General features: G+C 56.3%; 8 protein-coding genes across 8 annotated transcripts; 3 read left to right on the top strand and 5 right to left on the bottom strand.

Moving 5' to 3' along the window:
- Positions 1 to 94: 94 nt before the first annotated feature.
- Positions 95 to 2,686, bottom strand: N656DRAFT_799454 (DUF663-domain-containing protein; the record flags this gene model as incomplete). The annotated part of the gene is made up of 2 exons (XM_064817871.1): positions 95 to 2,451; positions 2,575 to 2,686. 2 exons carry the CDS (start codon positions 2,684 to 2,686, stop codon positions 95 to 97), a joined length of 2,469 nt encoding a protein of 822 aa, XP_064668734.1.
- Positions 2,687 to 2,752: 66 nt separating this feature from the next.
- Positions 2,753 to 4,811, top strand: N656DRAFT_780968 (BING4CT-domain-containing protein). Its single transcript, XM_064815492.1, has 2 exons — positions 2,753 to 3,720; positions 3,772 to 4,811. The coding sequence occupies exons 1-2, from the start codon at positions 3,028 to 3,030 to the stop codon at positions 4,744 to 4,746; spliced, it is 1,668 nt and encodes a 555-aa protein (XP_064668735.1). The 5' UTR covers positions 2,753 to 3,027; the 3' UTR covers positions 4,747 to 4,811.
- A 180-nt stretch (positions 4,812 to 4,991) lies between these two features.
- On the bottom strand, positions 4,992 to 5,762 carry N656DRAFT_712584 (peptidyl-tRNA hydrolase PTH2; the record flags this gene model as incomplete). Its single annotated transcript, XM_064811829.1, has 2 exons — positions 4,992 to 5,317; positions 5,384 to 5,762. The coding sequence occupies 2 exons, from the start codon at positions 5,760 to 5,762 to the stop codon at positions 4,992 to 4,994; spliced, it is 705 nt and encodes a 234-aa protein (XP_064668736.1).
- A 308-nt stretch (positions 5,763 to 6,070) lies between these two features.
- Positions 6,071 to 7,632, top strand: N656DRAFT_780970 (P-loop containing nucleoside triphosphate hydrolase protein). The gene is made up of 3 exons (XM_064815493.1): positions 6,071 to 6,484; positions 6,548 to 6,653; positions 6,867 to 7,632. The coding sequence occupies exons 1-3, from the start codon at positions 6,345 to 6,347 to the stop codon at positions 7,482 to 7,484; spliced, it is 864 nt and encodes a 287-aa protein (XP_064668737.1). The 5' UTR covers positions 6,071 to 6,344; the 3' UTR covers positions 7,485 to 7,632.
- Positions 7,633 to 8,822: 1,190 nt separating this feature from the next.
- Positions 8,823 to 10,982, bottom strand: N656DRAFT_712300 (carbohydrate-binding module family 20 protein; the record flags this gene model as incomplete). The annotated part of the gene is made up of 5 exons (XM_064811797.1): positions 8,823 to 9,919; positions 9,972 to 10,100; positions 10,161 to 10,234; positions 10,285 to 10,654; positions 10,733 to 10,982. 5 exons carry the CDS (start codon positions 10,980 to 10,982, stop codon positions 8,823 to 8,825), a joined length of 1,920 nt encoding a protein of 639 aa, XP_064668738.1.
- Positions 10,983 to 12,673: 1,691 nt separating this feature from the next.
- N656DRAFT_790658 (uncharacterized protein) lies at positions 12,674 to 14,698 on the top strand (the record flags this gene model as incomplete). Its single annotated transcript, XM_064816905.1, has 2 exons — positions 12,674 to 13,484; positions 13,545 to 14,698. The coding sequence occupies 2 exons, from the start codon at positions 12,674 to 12,676 to the stop codon at positions 14,696 to 14,698; spliced, it is 1,965 nt and encodes a 654-aa protein (XP_064668739.1).
- A 695-nt stretch (positions 14,699 to 15,393) lies between these two features.
- Positions 15,394 to 20,071, bottom strand: N656DRAFT_799460 (uncharacterized protein; the record flags this gene model as incomplete). Its single annotated transcript, XM_064817872.1, has 4 exons — positions 15,394 to 15,550; positions 16,203 to 16,222; positions 16,272 to 16,329; positions 16,386 to 20,071. The coding sequence occupies 4 exons, from the start codon at positions 20,069 to 20,071 to the stop codon at positions 15,394 to 15,396; spliced, it is 3,921 nt and encodes a 1,306-aa protein (XP_064668740.1).
- Positions 20,072 to 20,188: 117 nt separating this feature from the next.
- N656DRAFT_173416 (uncharacterized protein) lies at positions 20,189 to 21,140 on the bottom strand. The gene is made up of 3 exons (XM_064808747.1): positions 21,114 to 21,140; positions 20,385 to 21,057; positions 20,189 to 20,330 (listed from the first exon to the last, which is right to left on the bottom strand). The coding sequence occupies exons 2-3, from the start codon at positions 20,871 to 20,873 to the stop codon at positions 20,307 to 20,309; spliced, it is 513 nt and encodes a 170-aa protein (XP_064668741.1). The 5' UTR covers positions 20,874 to 21,057; positions 21,114 to 21,140; the 3' UTR covers positions 20,189 to 20,306.
- Positions 21,141 to 22,541: the final 1,401 nt, after the last annotated feature.

Raw genomic sequence — 22,541 nt, forward strand, 5'->3', positions numbered from 1 at the left:
ACAGGTGAGAGGGACACCAAACAGAAAGTGCATCATCATTCCCCATAACGCCGTCATGAAGCCCTCGCTGGGCGGGTCTATAGCACCATCTCGTCTACTCAACATCGGCCTCCATCGCATCTACTTCGCCTTCCTTCACCAACGCAGGATCGAGCAACAACCCATCCAGCGACCGAGCATTGCGCGGCCACACCCGCTTGTACAGGCTGACCCCAATCGAGTCCTGTGGGTTGATGCGCCCGTCAAAGTTGGCCTTGAAATAGCCATGCGTGCCAAGCGCTTCCTTCATGTACCCGCTGCGTCCTCTCTTGGTCCACAGCGGCAAGGCCTTGAACCACTCCACATCCTCCCTGTTGAAGAACATGTACCGGACGGTGACGACCTTCTTATGGATATGGTATGGGTGGCCAGTGAGAATAGCCCGCTTGGCAATGACGCGCGACGTTGATGGCGGCAGCGTTGTTCCAGTGGCTACGAGCGTCAACGGCAGGGTGGACTCCTCGTCTTGGGCTTCGGTACCCGGAACGGTCCGCTTGAAGAAGAGGGCCGGCACGGAACCCCATGTCAGAGGGCCCATAAAAGTTGCCACAGCGGACTGCCCGGGGTGTAGATAGCGGCAGTATTTGTGCACATCGTTTGGTGTGCTGCCGCCTTGGGAGAAAAGCGGGTTGATAACTAGACGTCGGGGTCCATATTGGATGATGAGCTCCTCCTTAGCCTTGATCGAAGTCGGGTAGTCCGAGCTGAGATTTATGAGAACATTGACAGCAGTCCGCTTGTTCTCGTGCCTCAGGAGAGAGAAGAGGGTAACCGGCCTGCTCAAGTCGTACGAGTTCTGAACTGTCGATGGCACGCCCTTAATGTGGACGTGGACCCGACTTCCAGGGGCTACGCCGCCAGCTAGGGCCTCCCGTGCCGCCTTGATCCGGGACGCTTGATAGTTGGAAATCCGCAGCAGCCGCCGCCACTCCTCGGGTTCAAATGCGCGGTCTTCGTCCTCCAGCCAGGGGCTTGTCCTCAGACTTTTGAGACCCCTGTATTTCGCCAGTCGTTCCCGGGCAAGAACATTTGGATGCAGTTCGATCTCGTCGGGGAATTCCAGGTCATCTTCGGCTTCGCTCCGTTTCTGTTTTCGGTAAGCTTCTAGCGCCTTCGCATCCTCCTCTTCATCTGGCTCAACAAATGCCACGGATTGAGGGTACTCGGACGGCCCAGCCTCTGTCATAGCGTCTCTAGCTAGACCCTCCATCCCGTCTTCCGGCTGTGCTGCTTCCTCATCGCCCCCAGCATCTTGCATTTCATAGTCTTCCAAATCCGAGCCAGAATCTGACACGTCGTCACCCTCCAGATACCACGCGGATTGGTATTTTGATGTGCCCTTCGGCACCTTCTTGGGCATGGTTAATTCCTGAACTTGGTCATCGTCTGAGAAATAGTGGTGATCATCTAATAACACCCCTTTCTTTGACGTTGTCACGGTGGTGGCAGCACCCATATCCTCGTCCTCGGCATCGCCCATGACAGCCTCTTCGGGCGCGAGATCGTCAAGGCCGTCCTGATCATCAGTGGGGGCGTCCAGGACCTCCTCGGCTGAAGCGTCATCCACGTTCATGGTATCCTCTCGCTTACTTTTTCGTGTCGCGAGTGGTGCAGCTGTGATTTTCTCGATCTGGAATGTGCCCCAGTCGCCGACCTGGACAAGGCGGTCGGCCTTAAGGCCCTTGCCCCGGACAACCCCAGTGAGTATTGTGCTTTCGGATTCGCAAGAGGCGAACTTGACGTTCTCGACCAGCATCCAGCTCCGCTCATCCCGCCACCTGATCCCCTTCGGTGTTGTGCTACAAAACGATCGCATCAAATTCGAGCATTCTTGCCGATTGTCGAGACTGTAGATCTTGTCTTGTTCCGGGTGAAAATGTGTGATATATGACTTGAGAGATGAGACCACGGAGAGTCTTTGCTTCGCAGGTTCGATCTTGTCAAGACCCTGAACAACAGTAAACAGAGTTGACATGCCCTGGCTCTCAACACTCCGCAGAATCAGCTCGCCCAGATCGTCAACCTCCACCTCGGCAGAGAGTACCAGAACGATAAAATCGGCCACCCGGGCGGCGTCTAGACAAGCAGTAAGGTCCCTCTTCAGGGGCACATATTGTAGCCTCTGCTTGAACCTGTCAACCGGAACTCGGAAACACCCATTTTGCACTTCGGCCTCAATATCAATGCTGCCGTTTAACTTCTGGATGGCGGCGGAAGCATCGCTGTCGGCACATAAGGGGATTACGGCAACATTCCGGGGCGCGCCATCTTTTCCGGAGAAGATCGACGTCTCCTTCTGATGCTCGCGGGCCTTTTCCAACTGCCTCTGCTTGGCCTGGTTTCGTCGCTCGAGTTTCGACATGACTTGTTGGTGTGGTGTCTTGCGCAGGCCTCGCTCGTCCTGGGTTCTGCCTATCGAGTGGGCGGATCAGTCTACATCCTGAGCAGCACAAGATAGTCTCCCATGTATTCTATGGCGTCTTCACCGCCAGCTAACAGTATACCATGTCTGACCAATACCGGTGTGAGTCATACCTTTGGCAGCATTCCGCATCTGACCCTTGGTTGCCTTCCGTGACTTGAAGGGCTTGTGCGACACCTTGGTCGTGGGCCGGTGGGAGTGGCCAGCGCCCACTGCACCCGGCATTTTCCCGTCGCCGCCGGCTTTGAATCTGTAGGGAAGGGACGCCAGTTTTGTTTTTCCTGTCGGTGAATTGCCACTGGAGTGTGTGATCTCGCAGGATATTTACCCAACCGTCACAGAACGTCGACTTGTTCAGCAATGAATTATGGAAATATTGAGGGGTGCTAGCGGGGCACACTCGTTTTTCGACTTGTGCGTCGTATCTTATCAGCAGATGTGTGGCCAATCATATGATTGATTTTGAACTTTTTAGTGGATCTGGTCTAAAACTGTCGGTCGCAATCCCTCACGATCGGAGCCGATGACCGTTTCTCATTCCAATTCCAAATGTGCACATCGACAGCATGGATGCAATAGACACCACCGATGCCCCCTTAACCAGGGTGGAGCAGCCCAATGGGGCTCTAGCCGTTACCAATCTTCGAACCGATTTCCGATCCAAAGCCGAGCTTGACCGCATCCGCCGATACAAGCAGGCACAGAAGGTCTACGGCCGCGGACGCCAAATCGATGTCAAGACTGTCAAGGACAAGAAGTTGCGGCGCAACCTCACCAACCTCGAGAACAAATATAAGACGGCAGCGCTGAAGGCCAAGGAGGCTGAGATACTCCTCGAGAACACCTCTGGCTTCCTCGAGCCGGAGACGGAGCTCGAGCGGACTTACAGAGTCCGGCAGGATGATATCCAAAAGGAGGTTGCGGTCGAGGTGGCGCAGAAGAAGTTCGATTTGAAGCTGGATCAGTTGGGCCCATATGTCTGCGAATACAGTCGAAACGGACGAGACCTGATCCTAGCGGGTAGGAAGGGTCACGTTGCGACGATGGATTGGCGGGAAGGCAAGCTGGGCTGCGAGTTGCAGCTTGGCGAGACGATTCGGGATGCTCGATTTCTCCACAACAACCAGTTCTTTGCCGTTGCGCAAAAGAAATACGTATACATATACGATGCCAATGGCGTGGAGCTCCATTGCCTCAAGAAACATGTCGAAGTCTCACACATGGAATTCCTGCCTTATCACTTCCTCTTGGCGACCTTGGTAAGTGTCTTCGGTTGTAATCGCTCGCTGGCCCTACTGACCAGCCACTAGAGCATTAGTGGCCAGCTCAAATACCAAGATACCTCGACTGGCCAAATCGTTGCAGAGATACCCACAAAGCTTGGAACTCCAGTGTCCTTGGCGCAAAATCCATACAATGCCATTCTGCACGTTGGTCAGCAGAACGGCACCGTCACACTATGGTCGCCGAACTCGACAGATCCCCTAGTCAAGCTGCTCGCTCACAGGGGCCCGGTGCGCTCGCTAGCAGTCGATCGGGAGGGGCGGTACATGGTGTCAGCAGGGCAGGACAACCGGATGGCCATCTGGGACATTCGGAATTTCAAGGAAGCGGTATCCAGCTACTTCACCAGATCACCGGCATCATCGCTCGCGATATCAGACACAGGCCTAACCGCTGTCGGGTGGGGGACTAGGACAACCGTCTGGAAGGGCCTGTTTTCAAAAGAAAAGCCCGTACAGGAAAAGGTCCAAAGCCCCTACATGACATGGGGAGGCGACGGCCAATCGATTGAGCGGGTACGGTGGTGCCCGTTCGAGGATGTGCTTGGGATAGGCCACACGCAGGGGTTTTCCTCCATCGTCATCCCCGGCGCCGGCGAGGCCAACTTTGACGCTCTCGAGGTCAACCCGCTGGAGACCAAGAAGCAGCGGCAGGAGGGCGAGGTCAAGGGTCTCCTGAACAAACTACAGCCCGAGATGATAGCCCTGGATCCCAATTTCATCGGCAATCTCGACCTGCGGTCGGAGAAGCAGCGGCGGGCGGAGAAGGACCTGGACGCCCCGGCTGTGGATATTGCTGAGGAGATTAGAAACAAGGCCAGGGGTAAGAACGGTGCGCTGAAGAAGTACCTGCGGAAGCAGAGGAAGAAGAACATTATTGATGAGAAGAGGTTGAAGGTGGAGGAGATGTACAAGGAAATGCAAGAGAAGAGGGACGAGAAGCACAAGGAGCGGCAGGCGGAGCTGGGGCCGGCCCTGGCTCGGTTTGCCAGGAAAGAGTAGTGGTAGTGATACCCAGGTCACCACATCGATTCCCCGTCATTCACGGCTGTATCATGAAAGGCTGCCCCATGCCTTGTGCATTATGCTCTATGTGTATAGTATGGTATCTATTCAGGTGTCAGCTGCAAATGACTGCGGGCATATGCCAACCGAAACGTACCTTTAACCCCGTTTTACCTCACCATGCAAACCAACGCAAATTAAACGCAGAACATTCTTAACACAGTTCCGTTTGTCGTTTGAATTCACAAGAGCTTCAGATGCCCCGTGATGGAGTCCACCAGGCTCTTGGGCGCAGGGCCGACCCCAAGCACCGTCTTACTCCCAGACTCAATCTGGGTGCGGCCGGCGTCGCGTATCACCTCGGCCGTGACCCCGAGGCTCCGCGCGCGGCCCATCAGCTCCAGCATCTCAACCTCGCTCTTGACCTGCACCGCTATCTTGGCCTGCCCGAGCTGCTCCCACTGCCGGAGCACCCGGGCCTCGGCGCCCTGCGGATCCCGCTGCGCCGCCTGCTGCAGCGTCTTGTAGCATGCCAGGGTCGCGTGCCCGCATTGCGCGGCGATTTTGCCTGTGCCGAAAGGGTTGGTTAGCTGGTAGGGGATGGAAGGTGAGAGGAGGAGTTGAGCTTTATTACCCTTGGTCATGCCCAGGTCGGTGCGCACTACCAAAACGAGCTTGCACTCTTCGTTGGCACCGGGGTTGGGGAGCCGTTGTCGAGCAGCGGCGGGGGCAGGCTGCTGCTGTTTGGAGGATGAGGTCCCTCGCAGGCCCTGCCGGCGGTCTGCTTCCTCGCCATTGGCCCAGTTGGGCGCGTGGTCGAGGAGGGTCTCCTCCTCGTCAACATCCGACTCCTCGCTCTCGACGGGATCGTTCAGGTTGGCATTCCGCTCGACCTTCAGGTCAGGAGACAAAAGCCAGCCGCGGATCGAGTAGACACCTAGCGCGAAGCCCGAGATGAAGCTGACTATGCTGGTGGATACTACTACGGCGGAGGTTATGTCGGAGGTCGTCATGGTGGGGGTGCAACGGCAAGGGAGGGGGTGCTATTGGAGGTTGACGGATGTGGACGAGGGATGTCGGTTCGATCATTCGATGTTAACGTTTGGCTTGTGTCTGCAATAGTGCGAAGGCATTATGTAATGTTACCGTATTTCGTACGAATTAAAGGATCATGATTCATGAATTACATTTGGTATCGCAAGAAAAGTGTACTGAAGTGCGGTAAGTTACAGCACCTTATGGCTTTACAGTAAGGTATGTACGTACTGTACTTACATATGTATAACTCTTCGCTCGCAGTATTTCCATCAAATTCTCTCTACCTGGAGGCAACGCAGGCAGCACATGTGTACCACTTAGGTGGATATGGCATAGTCTCATATGTACTAGCAAAAACACACTTTCCATTGAGTGAACCTTTGAATAACAACACGCTGGTAACAGTGCTTGATAGGCTCCTGCGCTACGCGGTATTTCATGGCTTAGCTCAGCCCGGAATCTCCGTGATAAACTTCCGTCGTGAGTGAGGTCCTTAGGTCAAGGTAGTTAGTTGAAGGCCATCGCCGAGTTCGACAGAAGAGACTGGCGCCCGAACCATGGACCAACGGCGCGCCATCATAATCGGCATCAGTGGCTGCTCCTCGAGCGGCAAGACGACACTGGCCAGACTGCTGCGCGATATCTTTCCCGAGACCTTTGTCTTGCACGAAGACGATTTTTACAAGCCCGAGTCTGAGTATGGAGCCTACTTCTCTCTGCGAATCCATGCCCATTTGCTGACTGTATTGTACCATAAAAGACTCCCAATCAAGGATGGCCTCGTCGACTGGGACTGTCCCGAGGCCATCTCCATTCCCGACCTAGAAGCCGCCCTCGAGCACATCCGCGCAACGGGCACATTCCCAGTCAGTACCAGCATGCCCACCCGTCGCCTCTCCCACCGCAGCAATCATGGCTGCGTCTCCATCCCTTCCCTCTCTCTATCTTTCCCCTTATCCCCGACCCTTTCCCCGCCCCCTTTACCCCTTTCCCCGTTACCATCATTACCCTCAACGAGACCAAAACCGCCAACGACAAGTTCACTCACCACAACCGCAAACCCCGACCAACAACAACAGCCCACCGTAGATTCGAAAGAAGACCAGAACTCCGTCGGCCCATGTCCCGCCACAGCCGAACAGATTGCCGCCTGCGCCGCCCGAGTGAGAGAGTGGCTCTCGCCCGGCTGCCCGGGCTCCCTTATCTTTCCCTCCTCCTCTCACTCGTCTTCGGTGCCTCCTACGTCTAACCCCAACCCGCCGCGCATCTGCATCCTAGATGGCTTCCTGCTCTACTCCCCTCCAGCCTTCAGCCGGGTCATGTCGCTGCTCGACGTCAAGCTCTTTCTGCGCGTGAGCAAGACCCGGGCCGTGCGCCGCAGGGAACTACGGGACGGGTACGTTACCCTGGAAGGGTTCTGGAAGGACCCCCCGGGCTACGTGGAGAAGATTGTCTGGCCGGATCACGTGGAGGCTCACAGCTGGCTTTTTGAGGGTGGTCAGGTCGAGGGGGGTAGGATGGATGCTGGCGTGTTGAGGCGCGAGGGGATAGAGGTGCTGGATGGGAGCGAGCATGGGGAGGATGTGGAGTTTGGGAGGGTGCTGGAGTGGGCGGTGGAGGCGCTTATAAGGGCGTTGGAGAGGATTGTGCTGGGGAGAGAGGACGGGGGTACGGAGGTGGGTGTGTATGGGCTGTAATGAAAGGCGAGGGGTAACGTGGATGCGTGGTTGATTAGAAAGGGGGCGGTGCCGGGTTGGGAAATTTTCTGGTTGTCTCCTGGCACAGAATAGAGTAGATGTCGACCTAGTTCATACTAGACAGTACGGAGTAGCTGAATGTGTTGATAAGTAAAGTCGACCTTCCTAATTTCACCCCCCACTGGGTAGTATAGTAGAGTGGTAAAGATGTAGCTCGTAAACCTAGAGGCTCCCAGTTCAAATCGCTCTCTAGCCAGAAAGCCGCCAGGTCCCCATGACCCGCTCACCATCGGCGCCGGAAGCGGTCTTCACAAGACTGGGCGCCTCGGGACGGTCGGCTCATCGACCGATACCTAAGTATGAAGCAGTACGCGATCATCCACTCCCCGACACCCCGGGCGGTCGGCTCATCGACCGATACCTATCGGCGCCGGAAACGGTCGTCACAAGAACCCATTTCTCTGGGCAATCAGTTTGGCGACCTCCACCTGCTCCCGCCTCATTTTCCAGGTGATGTGATCCCGCTTGTCGACGTCGAAGCACCAGCCGACAGCCGGTTGTCGATGGGTGCAATCCCCCTCTATAGCGAAAATGCCTTTGTCCCTGCGTTTCCTGAGCTTAGGGTTTTTCTGTGTATCACCGCCGGAACCCTTGAGCGTCATCCCCCGGCGGAAGCGAATGCCAGTGTTCACTGGGGACTCGTCGTTCGTAGACATTCCGGCCCGAGATACTCGTCATAACACCGGGAACGAATTACATGGCCTCAAGGCGAAGCCACTGGGACGCACGCTACTGCGCCTTCCGCACATCTTTTGGTAGACGTGGACCTCATCGGCGCGCAGCTTGTTGCCATTGATCCAGATCATCCTGCGATTCGTGCGTCTGCACGGCGTGTTCGAACGCCTTTACAAGGCGAAACGCTGTCCTTGCTGAGCTCTGTGCGGGTCTCGTCCGAATACCGGTATGCGCCGTCGCATCCTTAGAGATCCCATGGATTCCGACGCACAAACGGATCATAGCGCTCCAGTACCTGAAGGGAAAGCTACAAGTTCCCAACATATCGCCAGAAAGCTTCGCTCTATCGAGCTCCAGTTCAAGGAGCAAGGCAAGCTGTCCTAGTAGCGAAGGGGCTGTACACCCCGCACCTCGTTACAAATATCCTCGCGCTCAGAGCCCAAGTCGAGCTTGATATTATAGAAGAGCTACTAAGGCTGGGCGCCATGTATATATGCTAGAAACAGGAACCAGAATTCGCAACCCTAGATGCAGCGCTGATGATCCAAAGCAGTGCTATTCCAGCTCCCTCCCTTCCTCAAACCCTCGTTAACATAAACCACCTCACCGCCACGAATCATCCCTTACCGCCGTCGCGCACGCACCCACCGCGCCGGCACTGGGCACCGTAAAGCTCCTATTCGGATCCGACTCCCACCTGACCGACCCGTCACTCTGCACATTGACATACTTATACTGCACCGCCGTGCCTGCCCGCAGCGGCACCGTGATGCTCCAAAGGGGATCATTAGCCGCGTACCCAGACGCAGAAAGGCCCACAGCATTGTTTGTATTCCATCCGCCCAACTCAGGCACGTTGCCAACCAGCTTGATGGTCTGCCCCCACTGGGTGGTGGTGTGCGCGTTAAAGGTGACGTAAACCTCACCAGCGTCGGCGCACGCCGTGGGGAACGGCGACGGCGCGGGCCCCGCCGACGGGTTCGGCGTCTGCGCCCCGCCCGGCGGGAACGATGGCGCCGTCGCCGAGGCGTACGACCCGGCTACCTCGATCCGCGAGCAGCTGCTGGGCAACGTCCGCCCGGACTCGGCGCTCCACCCCGCCGGCACCACGCCCGCGCGCCGCGCCGCGGCGGTCAGAAACGCCGCGTAGTTCCAGGTGAGGTCCGACGCGCCCAGCGGCTGGCCCGTGTTCCGGTCGAATTGCTCCGGCATGGAGCCGTCCGAGGCCACGCGCGCGGCGGCGACAGACATGAAGCCATCTGCGTAGGTGGATACGGCGTTGATGATGGACGTGTAGGTGTCCGAAGTGGAGGGGTAGGTACCGGCCGTGATGGAGGGGAGGAGGTCCCTGAAGAAGGGGAGAGAGAGCTGGGTGACGGTTATGGAGTCGGCCTTCTTCCAGACGTAAATCGCATCGTAGAGCTGCTCGGCGGCGGCGAAGACGGTGAGGTACCAGGGGTTGCCGTTGAAGTAGACGTCTTCGGAGTAGCGGCCTACGGCGACAGCCTGTCCTTGGGGGATGCCCGAGTTTATTCGGTAGATGGAGCGGAACGAGTCGACGTAGGCTTTGTGGTTGGACAAGGCCCTGTCGCTGCATGGCTGGAAGGTGTTGGCGTCGCAGCCAACGGCGGGGTCGAAGTTGTGGATCGAGGTTAGCACTGAGTTGGCGTCCCTTCCATTGCGGTATTCACCGCCGTTGACTGATAGACTGTCAGACTGCATGTTCGCTAACGGGCGATGCGGTAGGCTTACTGTTGGAGACAATGTAGCCTTCAGACCGCCAGAAGCTCTGCTGGAAACAGAGAACATGAGGGGCGACGGTGGTACAGGCTCTGCAGGAAGTGCCCAATTGGGCGGCAAGAGCAGCCCCTTCAACCAACGCTGGATACATCATGTTAGAGTTTTAGTCATGAACTGGGGAGTATTGGCAAGAAGACTAACCGCGGTGGGTGCTAGCAATGGTAAAGAACGAGCTGCCCTGGACCTCCTCCCAGAGATCGAAGCCAGTCTCATTCCTAGGAGCCGATGTTAGAGGTGCTCCTTGGAAGACAATCTGAAGACCCACCAGTACTGAGCAGCATAGGCAAGATCGTTTTTGATGACGGGCCAAACAAGGCTGGACGCGGTGGACTGGTATCCGTTGTTGATGAGCCATTTGGCATAGCGGATGAGAGCAATGGCCCGGAGAGGCGGGCCGTCTCTCTGGGGCCGACCCCAGGCGCCTGTGAACTGGCTAAGATCGACCATGAACTTGGGCTCGCCTAGCCCAAGTCCGTTGGAGAGGCTGCCCGAGGGATTCGAAACTCCCTGGAGCTTGGCCTGGGCTGCAACATAGTTTTGGATGTTGGTCTGCAGCTCCGCTGTGTAATTCTGAGCGAAAGCATCAACGACGCCTTTGAAGACCAGAGCAGCGTCTCGGGTCCAGGTGTACCAGTCTATTTGGAGTCAGTCTGAGAATGTCCAGCACAACCCCTAGTTGGGTCCCCGGGATCCAGGTTCTGATGATGACTTACAGTCCGGGTTCGCCTTGGACGGGCTCGCAACAACCACGCCAGCAGCAGCTCCCTGGGCAGCGCATCCGCTGGCCCCAATGTTGCACAGGAGCTTCCTCCAGGCAATGGGCGTCTCGGTATCAATGAACGAGTCAACGGACCGCTTGATGATGTCGCCTTCCCGCTTGACGCGGGCAGCAATGTCCGGACGGCCAAGGACCGCCTGGACGGCACAGGCGCCCAAGAGGAAGAGCGAAGAGAAGGCGTGCATGGCGGGGACCACGATGGCTGATGCGTTGGCTGCTGGGAGACAATCCCAAGCTTGCCCTACAAGGTTGGCCATCTCGAGTACTGGAGCTGATCTTCTTATACTGAACGCCGACGCCTCATACGCCTCATTACCGTCACTCTTTTAATCCACCCCTTCTCATACTTTCCGCTTTAGGAAATCTGTCCGGGGATGGCCCTACGGCGTTGCACCAGGGCGGCCCGAACAATTGTGCATGCGGGGAAAGGGCCGACAACAAACTCAGCGGGGCCCCAACTTCGGCGCTTGTTCCGTCGGTGATTCTGCGTATAGAGCGTGCTCTAGTGTAACGTCTTGGATGGCTACGCCGGGGAGGAGCGATGGTGTTGATGCTTTTTTGTATCAGACGCCGTGTCCGGCCTCCAGGAGCTGGAGTGGCAAGGTAATGTAAATTGCACCTTTGTTGGGCAAACATTTGTGTTGTAGGCACTGTTGCCGGTTTGCGAAATGAAGAAACGGATGGATCAGCTTGGCGAATGAAGTCATCAACGGGCTGAACGATTTGCTGAACCACTTAACTAAGGTAAGGACTACGGAGTACTGTATCATCATCCACGAAGCGTCGTATTGGACCTCAGCATTTTGTGTTCGGACAACTCACATCTAAGGTAAAAGGCCTTACTTGCACGCGTTTGGAATCCCGGCCAACTTGGAGATCACGGCGACTCAGCGAGTATTCGTAGTAACATTATAGGGAGTCTGGTGTAACCATCATCGGCCCCGGCCCTGCAGTGTATGAAATCGGTCCGTTCAACGCGTGAGCAGCGCCGCCTCCGCATTTTCACTGAAGCGGACGAGCTTGGAACGACGGGGAATGGCGGGGCCCGCTGGGGCAGCCGTCACCCCTCGGCACCGTTTGGTCTTCACAAGCTCGTCTGCATTGAATTGAGCCTGAAGAGCGTCGTTCGTTCGAGAGCCGCCGATGACATCCCTCCACTACCACCCAGCTCCATCCTATAGCGACAAATTCAAGTTCGTCATCGGCCCTTCTCCGCCATGGAGGGTCATTGTCTACTGAACAGACGTCCCGGATTGCAGGCACGGTTGCAAGAGGTGCTGGCGTGCCATGGTAAAGGACCTCATGGGCAAGTCCCTTCGGGCCACGTCGAACACGCCATTGCGAGGAATAATCAGCAGAACGCGATAGCGTCAAAGGAATGTAGGCAAGCCATGGTTTCCCCCAGCCCCATAGACCGACGGTCTCGGCGAACGGCTTGGAATATGGCGTCTCCTAAATCATCTGGTTCACCATGCTCAAGCCTATTACAGCGAACGTGGCTCCCCAGAGTTCGGTCGATCTTGGATCTGTCGGGTGGAAATTGACATCATGTAGAATTAGATGGCTCCTTGGTTCACCGAACTGCCTCAGCAATCGACCCTGACCACCGGAGCGGCAGAGGATCGCTGGGCACAGATCCGTGAAGAGTAAAAGGGAAAGGAAGAGAACTCGCCTAGAAATTTTGGCTCTAAATATCCGCAGAAATTTTGGGAGAAGTGGGGCCAGCCTTGCATGGCTGAGAAAGCTTATCTTATCGGTGTCAGCCACTCATGCAAGTTGCAACCTCGTCAGCCTCATCGTTCTGCCTTGTTCAGCCAAAACCTTCTTGACTTCGCTGAACCTCGACCCTCGACCTTGACCCCCGCAGTGCATCGAAATGGACGCCGCATCAATCGAAGAGATAAACAAGATCCGGCGGGCAATGGGCATGAAGCCCCTGCCCGTCCCGGGCGCAGCGCCACCACCCGAGGAGTCGAGTCGAAAAGACACACACGATGAAAACGGGGAGGCAGCAAGCACTCTGGAGACGCGCGAGGCTGCAGCCTACGACAATTTCAAAAAGGTCCAAGAAGCCGAGGAGGCCAGGAGGAGGCGCGAAGAGAAAGTCGCCGCAATCAAGAAGGCACGCGAACTGGCGCAGCGATCTGCCGTGATCGCAGGCAAGGGGTTGGCCGACGATGACGACGACGACCTTGACGCCAAGACGTGGTTAAAGAATCAGAAGAAGCGGCAAAAGAAGATTGAGGCTGCTCGGAAGGCTCAGGAGGAGAAGGAGGCCGCGGAAGCCGCCAGAGCTGCGGCCGAGCATACAGCGGCTGATCTCGCTGGGGTCAAAGTTGCCCATGACATGGCTAGCTTTCTCGATGGAGATGACCAGATTCTCACGTTGAAGGACACGGGTGTGTTGGAGAATGAAGAGGAGGGCGACGAGCTCGAAAACCTGGCGCTACGAGAACAGGAAAAGCTGCAAGAGAAGATCGAGCTGAAGAGGAAGAGGCCGGTTTACGATCCTAACGACATTGACGAGACCGGAGAGGCCGGTATATTATCAAAGTACGACGAGGAAATACACGGGAAAAAGAAGAAGACCTTTACGCTAGATGCGGCGACGACAACAACAGAGCTAGGTGATGTTCTTAACGCCCCCGTGGAAAGGAAACAACAGGTGGTAGATCTGGATAGTCTTGGTCAGTTATATTTCCCTCATTCGGGCATGCCTGAGCCCATGCTTACCGGTAGCGAAACAGAGGACGCGCCTGCGCCTACTTCAGACTACCTTGACCCATCGGAGGTGAAGATCAAGAAACCCAAGAAGAAGAAGTCAAAGTCTACGAGGCAACGCCGGGCAGATGACGACGATGCGCTGTTACCGGAGGATACAGGGGTCGGTGATGGTGCTGCCCAGGAAATGGACGTCGACTCCACCCCTGCAGTCCTCCCAAAGAAACGAAAAGTAATTGATGACAGTTTTGTCGATGACGAAGATTTACAATCATCCCTGTCTCTCCAACGAAAGGAGGCGCTAAAGAAGCGGAAAAGGACCCGGCCAGAGGATATCGCGAAACAACTTCGGGAAGAAGCAGCCAACACCCCTGAGGGCGAAATCGACGGAGAGGACAAGGGCTTCTTCATGGATGAAACCAGCAGGTTTGTCGATGCACTACAGGCGGAGCCCAAGGAAGAGCGGCCAGCACGGAAAACCAAAACCGAAACAGCAGCAGCAGTCACAAGCATGCAAGAGGAAGAATCCTCCGAGGACGAAGAAATGCACGACGCCGACGGTGTCGATCGCGGGACTACCCCTCTCGCCGACGTACCGGCAACCGGCGTTGAGGAAGAAAAGACTGTTGACCAAGGCATGGGCGCCACTCTGGCACTGCTCCGGGACCGGCACCTCATCGAGGAGAGCAACGGCGCCGAGCTCAACGAGAAGTACCGCCAGCGGCAGCGCTTTCTCAACGAGCTGCATCGGCGCATGGCCCTCTTTGACCAGGAGACGCGCCAACAGCGCGAGAAGGACCGTGCCAGCGGACGGCTCGAAAGGATGTCGGCTCGCGAGCGCGAGGAGTGGCAGCGTCAGCAGAACGCGATCCGCGACCAGCACCAGTCCAAGGTCATGGACCAGCTGTTCAAGGAGGGCTACAAGCCGAATGTGGAGCTCAAGTACGTTGACGGAGATGGAAGGCATCTCGACGCAAAGGAGGCGTTCAAGGAGCTCTCGCACCAGTTTCACGGCAAGGGGAGCGGAAAGGGCAAGACGGATAAGAAGCTCAAGAAACTGGCCGAGGAGAAGAGGCGCATGGCGCAGAGTATGTTGGATGCTAGTCAGAATGTGGGCATGAGCACCGCCGCGTCGCATCAGGGTAAGAAGAGGCGGGAGGCGGGGGTACGGTTGGCATAGAGCGCCCGGGGTCTGGGGTTTGATTTGTGAGGAATGGTGTCATTAAGGTGCAACGACCCTCTCTCTTATTATTATACATGAGCTTTGTGTCTGCTGACTCGGCATGCTGTAGTTGCCAAGGTGAGCTGTAGAGGAGTGATGTTGCCCTGACCGTGATGTTCCGCTGATCTGGTGTTGTGACTGATGATTCCTAACCGTAGCTTGCCTTACCAGGTTCCAAGATTCTGACTGATGAGGTGAAAGAGTATTATTGGGCTATGTACTTTGAAACCCACCATGACAATATTGATGTACAGGCTATTTCTAGATTACCATCAGACCCATATATCCCTCGACGTTTCTCGTCGTAAGAGCTTGCGCTCCCGCCTCGATAGGCTGTAAGCCGTTGCACCAGTCTCTCTTAACAGCCACCTTGAGCAAACCTCTGAGCATCAACAGGTATCGTAATGACCCTCCCTGCCGCCGCGACAATCAAGCACCCCATCTTCGGAATTAGACTCGCGGCCGAGGAAGGGCAGAGATACCCTCGCCCCCTTCCTCATGCCCACTGCCCCCTCCATCGGAAACATAGATCCACGGACCACAGTCCCACACATCCCTCAACCTGAGTCCTAAAGTTAATACAACCCCTCCCTCCCCTCCTGTCCCAAACCCTGATCCCGGCCCCGACCCTGGCCACCCGCTTCCTCCCCGCGCTATTGCTGTTGCTGTTGCTGTTGCTGTTGCTGAAACCCTGTCCCCGGACGCAAGAACTCCTTGACATACGGCGCGGCCCGCTCACGGTGGCGCGTCGAAACGTACCATGTCATCCACGCGACCAGGATGAACACGGTCACCCAGATGATGACCAGCCTGGGAGAGCGCCGTCGGCGGGGCGCATAGCCCCAGGGAACGTAAGCCATAGTAATGAGTTTGGGTTTGTTTGTTTTGTTTTGTTTGGATGGTTCCCCTTTAGGCCTGGGAATGGTTGGTTGTTCGTCTGGTTGGTTCTGTGTGGGCTGTGCTGTGCGATGGGTGGTGATTTTCTTGCGGGTGGGTAAGAAACTGTGAGGCACTCTCGGTGGGTATTTGTTGGAGGAGTGTACGATGAAGTCGGCTTGGACTACTTATGGACAGGGGTGGTGATGAATTGACGGGCTCAGTTACTTGGAGTGTCTTGATGGAGCAGAATGCTAGAATGAGCTATTGTGGAGGTGGTAGTGAATCGATGTTTTGCTGCCACTGAAGAGGACGCATTGACCAAGGACTCTTCACCATGCAAGAGATCAATGAGATCGGTGAGTCCAGAGGTTGAACACGGCCAACAGTCACACATCTCCACGGTTCACTGGCGCCACATTACAACGAACATCCCATCACCCTGTCACTAGACCAATCAACACTATAAAGTATAACTGCGGATACATACTTGTAAGAACTCATTGAACCCTCCAGGTTAGGTAAGGTAGGTAGGTAACCCACATCCCCAGTAACGGTTATCCAATTTTGAATCCTTTCTGATTACCTTCCCACACGCTCAAACCTCTGTCTCAACATCAGGCGTTCGACCGTTCAAACTCCCCATCTTTCTCACCTTCCTTACGGCATAAAGCGCCTCGTCCTTGGCGAACTGGATATTGCGCATCGGTTTCCTGCCAGAGTATCAGTCAGCTCCCAAGAACCAGAACCAAGAACCAATACTACCTACCACTGCATCAGGCCTCGCTGCTTGCGATGCAAATCCCTGCTCCGACTGCGATACTCGTTGTATTGCTTGATGGGGTTCTTGCTGCTGCTCGACTTGCTCGCACTGGCCCCCGTGGCCCCGCTGTCGACCGACTTGCGCGAGCCGTCGCCTTCATGCCCGCCCTCTTTCGGCCTTCCATCATGGCCGTCATCCTGGCCCTCATCCTCGTTGGTTTGGATCCTGTCCCGGTGGTGGATGGCATCGTCAATGCCCAAGTCGACCTCCTCTTCCTCCCCCTCATCTTCATCTTCATCGCTCTCCTCACTGGTACTCTCCTCTTCCCCGTCCACTTGGCCGTTCTCCACCCCGTCCTGCATTTCATGCCGCCTCTCATGCCGCTCTTCATTTCGCTTCTTCGTCTGTTCTCCGTCCACATCCTTCAACCATCTTTTCTTCTCCTCCTCCCCAGCCATGGCCAGCACATCCCTCCCCTGAAGCAAGCTCGCCTCATGGAGCTTCTCCACGGTTGGGGGGACCTCGCCATGGACGGACTCGCCGCGGACGCCTTCGGCAAAGCAGGCCTCCCACGTCTCGATCGTTTCCCGGGAGTCATTGTCGGACACAAACCGTAGGTGATCCCGGTCCGTACCGGGCTTAAAACGGGCGTGGAAACGCAGCCGCCCGACCTCCGTCACTTGCAGGTCCGGCACCGAAGACACGTTAGCCTCTGTGATGTAGTTCTGCGCCAGCCGCATGCCATTCGAGCACCGCCAAATGGGCAGATCGATCTCTTGCTCGACGCTGTCCGGGATGTCCTGCAGCCAGAGCGACGCGAAGATGTCCGTCTTGTTATGTCGGGGGTTGGCCCTGCTTTTGGGCGGATGGAACTCTATGAAGATTGGGGAACGGTAGCGGTAGCGGACTGGCAGGCGGAAATGAGGGGTCACGGTGTTGGAGTTGTTGGATTCCTGGTGGTGGGAATTTGAGTCAGTCTGGGACCGGGGCTTCTTGTGGCGGGAGAGGGCGGTCAAGTCCCAGGAGAGACCGGTGCCGTCTTCGGTCTTGTGGCAGACGTTGCCTCGTATCTTGGCCGAGCTACCGCCTGTGCGGAACCGCAATTTGGTGTGCTCGCTCGGGCAGTAGCCGGTCGTGGTGATGGTGTCGGACAGGAACTCGAAGGTGCCGATCTCGCCGAAGCCGAGCTGGGTGGGTGGCAGGCGCAGCTCGACCGACCGGAAGAGCAGGCTGATGCGAATGCGGCCAAATCCAACGCCGCCATCGAGCGGGTACCAACGCGTAACCTGGCTGCTGGTCTGGAGGATGTCGGAGAGGCGCAGAGGGACGACGCCGATGATGGGGTCGTGCTGCCGGTTGCGCGAGTCGCGGACGGTAACTGTTACAATGCACGACCGCCAGTCGCGCACGAAGCGCTCGGTGCCAGCCTCGAAGATCGGCTTCGACGAAACCACCTTTGTGCGCGTCTTGTACGCGAGCTCATCGTTGATCAAGATGGTGCAGTAGGCGCTCGGCAGCTTCTTTCCTTCCTCCTCGGTGATCTCACCGGCCTCGGGCCGCGCCGGTTCGTACTCTCTGCCGTTCTTGCGCTTGCCTCCGCGCGAGCCCTTGACGTTCTCAAGCTCGAGGTTGACGATCTGGTGCACCACGACGCTAAGAATGCCGCTCGGCCAGAGCGGGTCGGGTGGTGTGTGCACAACAGCGTCCTCCTCGGCTGTGTCAATGCTACCCTTGTCGTCTTGCAGCTCCTTCTTGTCCCGGAGTTCTTTGGGCAAGTTCGGGTTCTGCCCGTCAGTGCGCAGCGCACGCCGGAACTGCGTTTTGCCGAAGAAGCCAACCTCCCAATGCAGCTCGCCAGGCATGGTGCTCTCGGCTTTGACGCCCTTCAGCTGGGATACCTGGGGGAACATCTTGCCAGGGTGTTGGATCAGCTTCTGAATGCTCAGCTCAACCTTGCCAACCATGTCATCGGCCGACGACCGGTCACTGTCCCACAGTTCGAGCGACAGCTGCTCGTCGGCCTTGATGACCTCGGCGGTGATGGGCAGCGCGCAAGCCTCCTCAAAGATGGGGTTGAGGTCGTCCTGGATGACGCGCGTGCAGTACTGAGGCTTGCCAAATTTGGAGAAGGAGACACAGATGTAGGGGTCGGAGCCACCACCCTCGCTGCCCCGGCGATCCTGCTTGCTGAGGCCCGTCGCTTTGTGAATGCGGATGTACAGCACGCCAAGCGCGTTGGTGTCCTTCTGGATGTCGTCCCCCTGCAGCATTTTGCCGACGTCGAGCGTCATCGACTTGGGAGCGACGTACATGTTTGCCGTGGTTGCGATGGCCCAATTGACGAAGTTGGAGATGAGTGGGAGGTTGAGTATGTTGGCTCCCTTTTCGATCAGCGGGATGCAGCTCGCCTCCACCTTTGGTAGGCCCATCAGGGTGAAACTGATGGTCTTGATGAAGGGTGGGTTCGGCGCCAAGGCGATGCGGAACCTAGCCGTGGCAACAAGCCTGTTTAACTCGACCCAGATGGGGAAGGGAACGCCGAACAGGCCCTTGACTCCGAGATAGAAGATCAAGTGCATGCCCATATTCTTGGCCTTGGAGGAGACGTCGCCCGAGGACGGTAATGAATGATACGCGATGGTGGCCTCGAGGTTGTAGAAATCGCCTCCTTCCTGCTCGGCCGCCAGCTCCTGAGGATCCTTGACCTTCTCATCCCTCTTGCGAATCTCATTTTTCAGATCCTCCACATGGCCGTCCGGCAGTGCCCGCAGACTTAGCACTCGGAGCGGGTTGCTCCCCTGCGAGATGTCGTTCACCTTGACATGCTCGATCACACGGGGCAGACTTGCCTGCATGACATCCTCAAGGGTATCTGCGACAGCAGCGAACATGTCCGGATTAATGAGCCCCCATATCAAACCCAACGCCGTGTTCAGCCACTCGACCGACTCCGGTATGAGGTTCACCACCGCCGTTTCGCCCCTCTTCTGCTCACTCGACCACTCCATTGCGCGGCCCTGGCTGATCAGATCCTTGGCCCACAGAAACACGCCCGACGCAACGCAGGCTGCGAGAGGGATTAGCGTCCAGAGACTACCGCCGCCTAGCACCTTGCCGAGAATCACGACAGACAAGAATACGGCCGTGCAGAGTACATTAGCGCGGGCCTCGACGGTCGCAAACATGGGCTCGTACGAGACGGACGGGGTCGGGTGGAAGAGGACGTTGGTCTTTTCGCCGTGGATGGGCACGTCGGAAGTGGCTCCCTCGGCGACCGGGTCAGGCGGCGCCGTCTCGTCCTGGGCGACGCGGTACTCCTCACCCGACTGCGACGGCGACGTCTGTTTAGTGGTGTGCTTGCCCAGGTTGGCGTTGGGCACCGTCATGACGGGCGAGGCGACGGCCTTCATGTGCTCGTCCGAGATGTCCTCGATCTCGACATCCTTGTGCGTGACTGGATCCCGGACGGTGCGCCGGTTCTTGCCCGTCTTTTGGGCGGGCACGTGGTCCTTGGCTTCACCATCTTGTGGCTGCTGCTGGTGCGGCTGCTGCCTGCTTTCGGCGTCGATCTGAGCATCGCGGTGCTTCTTGTCGCGGTCGAGGCTCTCAACAAATTGCTGGATGTTAGGGACACGGTTGGCACCAGAGTAGTGCTGGGCCCCTGAGGGGTGGACTTTTTCGTCGATGTTCATTGTGGAGTGGATTTAGGAGATTTCAGGGGTTCATGAGGCACGAGGAGTAGGTTACCACCCAAGAGGCCTCAGGTAAGTAAGCCTTAAGGTAGGTAAGGTAGGTATCGATCTTGGGGGACGGGTATGATGGCTGTCTACAGCAAAAGAGCAGACCTCACAGAGGGAAAGGTAAGAAAATCTCGGGTGAGCCGCAAGAGGTAACCTTTCCATTAAGCATATATCTATGGCAGCCCAGTTATATCATCATACCTGGGACCTTCTGGAGCTGCCTTAGCTTTTAGTGTAAAAGCATGAAGCTAACCGCTTAGCTTACGTCGTTTACGTAGGTGTGCTTGGACAAGACGCTCCTAGACAAAATGCCTTGCACGGCAAAACTGCCAATGGCTAGAGCCGATCGATCCATCTGCGCCATGTTTGCTGCTGTGCTGTGTCTTGCGGTTTCCAAAAGCTTGGGAGAGAAGATGCATGACGTCGGTTGTGGGTGGAGTCCGGCAAGAGGTCTTTGTTTCCAGCTGAGTGGTTTGTCTGGCGCAGCGTGCGTTGGATGGGTGGAGAAAGATGACATCAGGGGATGCACGGAACATGCCGGGTAATACAGGTGAAACGTACTGTACAGCACGTGTAAGGTACGTACACTGGGGTACAGTACAGTATGCCATATAATCATTTCAGTAACGTACTTGCATAACGAGTGGGCCAGCATAACGAGAGGGCCACTTTTCTTCACTTTGCAACCTCTCGAATTTGATCGCGAATTTCTTCCACAAAACACAATGGAACCTCTTCCAAAAGAGAGTCGCATTTTCCTTGCACTCGAAGCTCTTAAAAAAAAAAACCCCAAACTTTCCGTTCGAAAAGCTGCTACGATCTACGAGATCCCACGAAGCTCGCTCCAGAATCGACGCGCTGGAAAGCAACCACGACGTGAAATACCAGCCAACCTTCGAAAATTGACTGACTTGGAAGAGAAGGCCATTCTTGAGAGGGTACTCGACCTTGACGCTCGAGGATTTTCGCCCCGGCTCTCTGACGTCCAAGATATGGCCGATCGTCTTCGCGTAGCACGCGACGCGTCACGCGTCGGACCCCGATGGGCAAACAACTTCGTGAGCCGACACCCCGAGCTTACAACACGTTTTCGACGCCGGATCGACTACCAGAGAACCCAATGCGAAGATCCTGACGTGGTAAACCCGTGGTTTCGACTTGTACGAAATGTGATTGACAAGTACGCGATCCAGGAGGGGGATATCTACAATTTCGACGAAACCGGGTTCCAGATGGGGATACTTTCGGCTGCAAAAGTCGTGACAAGCTCCGAACGCCGCGGTAGGCCACGTACGAAGCAGCCTGGCAATCGGGAATGGGTGACGGTGATCCAAGCCGTGTGTGCAGATGGCTGGGTTGTACCGCCCTACTTCGTTGTCAAGGGAGAAAACCACCTCCTCCCCTGGTATCAGGACAGCAGATTCCAGCCCGAATGGAGAGTCCACACGAGCGATAATGGCTGGACTACAAACGAGATTGGTCTGAATTGGTTAAACCATTTTGATCATTCCACCCGGCGTCGGACAAAAGGGATATACCGGCTGCTCGTCCTCGACGGCCATGAAAGCCACCACTCGGTCGCCTTTGAGGATTTCTGCAAAGCTAACAACATTATCACACTTTGCATGCCTCCCCATTCATCTCACTTCCTTCAGCCTCTCGATGTTGGATGTTTCAGCCCGCTCAAGGCCTCGTATGGCAAGCAAATCGAGCAGATGATGCGGATGCAGATCACCCACATTACGAAGGAAGACTTCTTCGACGCGTTTGTCGAGGCATTCCACGCCTCTGTTACGGCGAACAACATACGGGCGGGTTTTAAAGCAGCTGGCCTCGTCCCTTTCGACCCCGAATCTGTGGTTTCTCGCCTCGACCTTAAGCCAATCACCCCATCTCCTCCTAGCTCGCGTCCCGGAACAGCCACATCTTGGGTCCCCAAGACACCCTCCAATGCGCAGGAAGCGACACTGAGTTCCAGCACACTCAAGCGGAAAATTCAACACCATCAAAGTAGCTCCCCCACCCATGTTTTCGACATTATCGACTTGCAAGCGAAGAGCATCTCGAAATTGGCGCATGAGATGGTGTTGCTCCGAGCCGAGACCAAGGAGCTTCGTATGGCAAATGAGCGGTTAAGCAAGCGACGTAGGACCAAAAAAACACGTTTGCAGGACGGAGGATCACTTAGTCTGCAAGAGGCGACTGTTTTGATGGGCGACCGGGGACTTGGTGGTCGGGATTGCGAGGAAATGTCTGGGAGTGGTGGTTGTATAACCGTGGCTGAGCCACGCGTTCGGCTTTGCAGTAACTGCAAGAAGCCCGGCCACAATGCAAGAACTTGTCAAGTAGTTTGCGAGACGTCTGAGGAAAGCGATTCCGAGTAGTTTCAATTGATTTGAGCTGTTGTGATTGAATTGACTTA

This window comes from Canariomyces notabilis, assembly GCF_033297395.1.
Source record: "Canariomyces notabilis strain CBS 508.74 unplaced genomic scaffold N656scaffold_16, whole genome shotgun sequence".
NCBI classification, from domain to species: domain Eukaryota; kingdom Fungi; phylum Ascomycota; class Sordariomycetes; order Sordariales; family Chaetomiaceae; genus Canariomyces; species Canariomyces notabilis.